Source organism: Teleopsis dalmanni, chromosome 1 (genome assembly GCF_002237135.1).
Source record: "Teleopsis dalmanni isolate 2A chromosome 1, ASM223713v2, whole genome shotgun sequence".
In the NCBI taxonomy this organism is placed as follows: Eukaryota; Metazoa; Arthropoda; class Insecta; order Diptera; family Diopsidae; genus Teleopsis; species Teleopsis dalmanni.
This window is the reverse complement of record NC_051846.1, coordinates 202,995,536-203,001,862: the sequence shown is the minus strand read 5'-3', so window position 1 is coordinate 203,001,862 and position 6,327 is coordinate 202,995,536. Positions and strand designations below refer to the sequence as shown.

Genomic DNA, 6,327 nt, shown 5'->3' with positions numbered 1-6,327 from the left:
AAAAAAAATTTATTTAAACAAATAATTTAAATAACTTAAACTGCTATTACTGGGGTCCAAGTAGTTTGAAACTTCCCAAGAAAGTCAATTTTAATTTATATTTACCTGTGTAAGTGTAGTCTGTTATATAAAAATAAAAAAGATGTATATCGTTTAGTTAAGTCTCCTCTGTATTCTCCTCGTTCCAAGAGAAGATACGCATAAGTTGGTCCCACACTTGAAATGAAATCATCATTAAAAATCGTTGAACTTTTTTATACTTAAAGCGTTATATATATATAACTATAAGTATAGTAAGTTATACTTACTGGCGCCTAACCATGTGGTTGAGCGTTTGCTGGAGTGTTTCAGGTGCAACGGATGTATCTTTACTTTTGACTGAACACGCCGTTGTTTTCTTGGTTTCTTTTTGGCAGATATGCGACTGGTAAGGTGTTTCTTAATTCGAAGTGTATTACTACGATTAACACGGGATTGACGTGCGATGCGTGACAAACGTCCTGAACCAGACGGTGCATATTTGAGTTTTTCCTTAGCACTCATCTTACGCCACTTAGCTCCACCACGCTTGGCTATTTCTACACTGCTGAGATGACGATTTTCAGCTCTAAACTTCTGTAGAAATTTTAAAAATGGGTTGGTGGTTGGCATGACTTTAAAACTAAAAAAAAAAGGATATGAATGTTAATATAATATATATTAAGTGAAATCAAAATAATTTGACATATGTTGATTTCTTTACTAAATATTCAATTAATCTTATTTTACTGTCCAAACCTCTATATGCAAGACTAGACTTGCAAGATTGAAGTAGAATGTAAAATTTTTAGTTCCGTGAATGCCATTATTATAATATCATTAATGAATAATTTTCTTAGTGATGATTATTATTATAACTGATTTAAGTTTAGCGCAGTAATGCGTTTATCACAAACGCACTAGGACTCAACAATTTATTGTCTTTATATAGGATGCTAAGGATGCATTATGTATTGGTTTCTGGCAAATGTGTAATAAATAAATATAGCACATGCAATAAAATTGATAACTTCATCTGCTACTTAAGTTCCAATTATTCACTATAAATTAAAAATACAAAAATTACTTTTCGTATTTGAAGAACAACTGAAACTGCCAAATGCATCCGCAATATAAATCAAAATATCCACAAAAAAGATCCTTGATGAAATGTTTCAAAATGCAGTTCCTGGCCATATGTGCATAAAATTTTTGTCCATCTCGATACAGTAGCGTACAGTATGCAATTCGTAAATTTTTTATTTATTTTTATTGTCAGCAGAAACGATAACATTCCTTTTGTAATTCGTTGTCATTTGGCTGTAATGAATGTCTTCCATAACTCATTGAAATCTCAAGAAACATCCTTCCAAATGAGTACTGAAGCGACCGTTGATGCTCTGAAGCAAACAATATTTTTATTATTAAATGGGCGATGGCTTCATTGTTGTCGGCATAATATCAGGCAATTGTGTGTATTTGGCCAAGAAAATTGCCACTTCGTTTGTAATTGTTCCAATAGAGCATGGACACCAGCAGCGTGTGTGTGGTTCCAGTAAATTTCGGCTAACGCTGGCAATAATGCTGCAGTAACCCCAAGATATAATAATGGGCAATGATGTCATTGTAGTGTCTTTATATGTTTGCAGAGACAATTAAATGTGTGCTTATTGTCATTTCCTGTTCCTGCTTTGTTTAGATAGAGCCATAGTTTTCAGTTAGACATTCTATGTGCTATGAAATATTTTAGGGCACTATGTCCAATACAAAAAATATTTATAAACAATAATAAAATACACATACGATTATTCTGGTTGGCCACTTAAACCAAGTATTTGGAAAAAAATTCAATTGATTTCAGCTATTCTTTTTTTAAGACAAACATAAAAACTTTTAACAACGTTTCAAAGGAGAGAATACCCAGGAAAATCATTTCAGTATTGTTTGTTCTTATGGGAGGTCCTTTTTTATGTTGCACATAAAAAGTCCAGCTTTTACAATATCCATTAAATTGGTCAATAAGGCAAAAACAGTAACGTTTACTTATTTTCCAAATCACATTTTCTGTTTAAGATTCTGGCAGTGGTCAGAAGTGTTCCTGGTTGGTTCCATTAAGTTTTACGGCTTTGGAAACGTTTATTTAGCTTCTCTTGACTAAACGTTTGCTTTAACGATCATGGTTATGGGTTTCTCAAATTTTATTACCTTAAGGAAACATTTTTGCAAATGATTTGCTCTAGAGAAATTTTCACAATCATTAGAATTTACCGATTAGAATTTATTGAACGTTTTCGGATTGATTGGGGAAGAGAAGAGTTTTTAAGATTCTGGAGTACATAAATGTTAAAATTGAATTGATAATGTGATTTATTTATACATAAAAAAAAATTTAGTAAAGCAAAAATTATATTTGCAATATATTAAATATAGCTATGCACTTTTATTAGTACGTAAAACATTAGAAAAATGAACTTATAAGCTTGAAAAAAAAAAGTTGAACTAAGTAGTGGTGTTTAAAACCAAACAATATTGATCTCTATATGTGGACTTCACAAGAACAAAAAAAATAACATTACTTATTAATTGTAAACTGCTTGGATATTTGGATATGAGTTGGATGACGCTAGATATAAAATTAAGTTGGAAGGGACATATGAGCAGCTGGTGACTAAGCGATGAAATCATTTCGCCATTGCACCTATTTTTTAACTTTTGACAGTCGTAAGTTTCGTGATACAATAAAAATTTACATCAACTTGTAGTGATAACACTAAGCGACCTTCCAATGTCATTATCGTTCATTTGTTCCAAATTGCAATATAACTCATTTTCACGGGTCAAATTCACGTAAGCATACTAAGGCTTACTAATGAATAAGAATTGGGTATACCTTTGTGTTCCCAAAAACAGCCACTCACAGGCAGCCCTCAAGAGCCCTGCTGTTACTGTGGTGATCCACATTTTCACTTTACACCTTTGATATTGCTTTGACTATACTTTAGTTAAAAGAAAAATAGTTTTGAGGTTATGTGGTATTGTGGCGTTGGTGTAGTGAGTACATATTTGCATTTCAGCTCATAGGGTTGGATTCTTGTAACCTAATCGTAATCTTCTTTGTAAATGAATGTAGTCAGTAGGCTCAGAAATCTTTCAATGTACCTAAATTTTTGTTATTAAATTTCCATGAGAAAACGACTGTTAATATCAAATCCATAAAAATTTTTTATCCGAAATTTCACGTATTGCATAAGTTTTGTGAATTTTTTTCCAAACCACCTTTATCGTAACTCCTATAAATTATACCGATATTAGTTTTAAAAATCTATATTAATTTGTTGATAAATATATTTGATTGATTTCTCGTCTGACCATAGACATTGTTTTATTATTAATGCACATCAAAATACTGAACTCTCTGCAGAAATTTACATTTCTACCACGAACCCAATGGGTTCCACAACAATGAAATCTACATTTCCTCCGTCTGCGTTGTACGTTACGTCTTCCAAATACCATCGCAAACTTTCCACCGTTCCTATCAAATAAATTTATTAAAGGACTGAACCTGGAATCCGACGACCGAAACCTCGACGAAAAAGGTTCGTTACAGATTTTAGCTCTGTCAATAAGGAACTTCGTTCCTTATAAATTGCAACTGGGTGATATTACCATGTCTGTTAGTCTAAGAAAATGATTTCGGATATGTAAGATATTTGGACTTTACTTTGTTGTTGCAAAAACTTCCTCTCCATAACAAATCTATTGTTTTAATGTGAAGGAATAATTTCTAAGAATTTTTATTAAAACCCTAAAAAGACATTAGAGAAAAATTAACTTTTAGCCAAAACTCAATAAAAAATCGACGAAAAAAGACACCACATGCCGCAACTATAATGAAACTGTTGACTCCTGCAATCTGTCATCACGAAATTGCAAATTATCCTTTTCCTGCCAATTGCCAGTAATAACAACGGGGTGAAGGCCAATTATAATATATTTTTGCAATTTAGAAGTCAACTAAGTAATGAAAGGATAATATTAATAAATATCTGCAATATTAACTGGAAAACGCACAGAGTGTGATGGCTAAAAAATGCGTTTTCTATAGAAAAATTGCTCATAAAAAATAAAAGGATTCGCTAGGGTTAGTTTAGGGTTATTTCGCAAGGGTTTTTGTGTCGCAAAAAGTATTATAAAAATAGTAATTGAATGCAATATTGCAATATTGTGCATTGAATGCAGTAAAAAAAAATAGGTTGCTACCTGTCAAAAAAATGTTTATTTTTTCTAAAATGAATTGAACATATTATCAGCATTTACAATAAATGAAGCTGTATCCTTTAGCTAAAGTCAAGGCTTTTGTGGTGTAAAAGTCAATTTTTATTATAATCAACCATTTTTTTGGTATATTTTCTAGTAAAAAAGTATATCCTTTATGACTTTCTGGTTTGCATTTTAATTTTTTCAGATTCCTACATTAAAGTTTTATGGGTGAATATTGTTTATAACCTGCAAATTTAGTTATATAAAGTACTGTGCTCTTTTTTATTAAATTTCATTTAACAGTGAGTTTTAAGTTTCCTCATAGTACGCCCCTCTAGCACATTGTACTCCTTTATGTTCCGTTATAAAATCACGAGCACATATTCGTATATATGTGTTATCCTTTCGTACCCTTTGATACACATGTGCATTCCATTGACACAATGTTGCAGTGACAGCTTGAAAAATAATAACCCAACAATTTATAGAATTTATACACCCAACGTTAAAATATAAAAAGTAAATTTGTATAAATATATTGTATATATAGATATGAGAGGCAGCACAATAAAAAAAAATCACAACAATCATAAATTTGGCATGTCTAATGATACCATATCACATGTTGGTCCTGCAGAGACATGCGTATGCCTCGGTCATATACAATATATTCACATCCCGTCCATACGAATAAATCGGTTACATATTCGGTGATTTTTTTAACTTTATGGTTGATTTCAATTTCTTTTACTTTGTCTTGTTTTTACATTCCAGTTTTATGTGGTCATAAAAATCCTTTCTAATTTTTTTATATAAAGGATTTAATATCCTTTTTTGTGACTGTTGACGCGTCATTTTTGGCCGCAGACCAATTTAAAAATTTTGATTTATAATTTTATTTTTGCTCGCTGCTCTATTTTGGCCATTTTCATGGTTGTTTATTGTGACAAGTGCGTTTATTGACTCATGGGAATCATTCAAAAATTTTAAAGGTTCGCAAAATTTTCAACGGTTCGAAAAATTGGAAGGGTGGCGAACATTTCCACTGACGCCCCCTGTGCAAAATTTTAAACTTCGTCAATTTATAGTGGAAATGTGTTATTAAACTTCTATGCTAGACTAATCAGGAAGCTAAAATAGATGGGCATGTGAAAGGTCTGTATTATTTAGAGAAAGCAGCAGTCCCATTTGCAAAAAAATTTATGAATCTTTCAGAAATTGACAAGGCGTCAAGAGGATGTTACTTATACAGCATAAGTTATGACGAGTTGTTAAGAGACTTTTAAATATATTGGGTATGGGAATTAAATCCTATCCCAGGTACTTTGTAAATAATTTTAATACAGTAAAAAAAAATGAAGCATATGCTAGAGCATTTAAATTACAGATTTTCTTTGACAGATTTTTAATAAACATAATTTTGGTATTTTATAGACTTTGCTAACTGTCAAAATAATAATTCGATAATTTTAAAAAAATGTAGGGTTACATATATATATATATATAAATGTATTGTAGGAGTGGTAATATTACAAAATCCTATCAGCATAAGAGTACATAGAATATCAAAAGAAAACCAGGTTAGATTAAGTTATAGCGGCGATTGTAAGGATTAATGCAATTGGACTGGTATTGTATCGTTTCACGAAAGCAGTACTGAAATTCCTTGCTGAAGCTCAAAAACTTTAAGAGAATGCAATTATGTTGACAAAAATTCTTCTAAAAGATAGCTCTTCCTCTTTCTGTCTTTCTAATCAATATCCTAATGGACTGTCATCTTACCGCAAGCCCACTTATACGACTATATAAATTATCAAAAGAAATGATTTTTATAAAGTAAAAAACTGCAATCAGCCAAAAGTAAATGTTGGGACTAAAAAGTAGAGCTGTTCAATCTTTAAAAGATGCGTACCGGGTCTAGAATTTCAATGAAAATCAAAGATTACGACATCTATTAAGACTATTTATTTAGTCGGGAAGAAAATTAATTAAGAACAATGTGAAAGAACAACTGCAATGGAGCCATGTAATGGAATGTATGTATAG

The 6,327-nt window shown here is 31.2% G+C and overlaps 1 protein-coding gene across 1 annotated transcript; it reads right to left on the bottom strand.

Annotated features, from left to right (window-relative positions):
- Positions 1 to 111: 111 nt before the first annotated feature.
- LOC119674445 lies at positions 112 to 660 on the bottom strand. The gene is made up of 2 exons (XM_038085587.1): positions 309 to 660; positions 112 to 216 (listed from the first exon to the last, which is right to left on the bottom strand). The coding sequence occupies exons 1-2, from the start codon at positions 649 to 651 to the stop codon at positions 158 to 160; spliced, it is 402 nt and encodes a 133-aa protein (XP_037941515.1). The 5' UTR covers positions 652 to 660; the 3' UTR covers positions 112 to 157.
- Positions 661 to 6,327: the final 5,667 nt, after the last annotated feature.

Coding starts and splice junctions, on each gene's coding strand:
- LOC119674445 (XM_038085587.1), bottom strand. CDS start 651: ATGCCAACCACCAACCCATTTTTAAAATTTCTACAGAAGTTTAGAGCT. Junction 217..308: donor AACCACATGGTTAGGCGCCA/GTAAGTATAACT, acceptor TTTCATTTCAAG/TGTGGGACCAACTTATGCGT.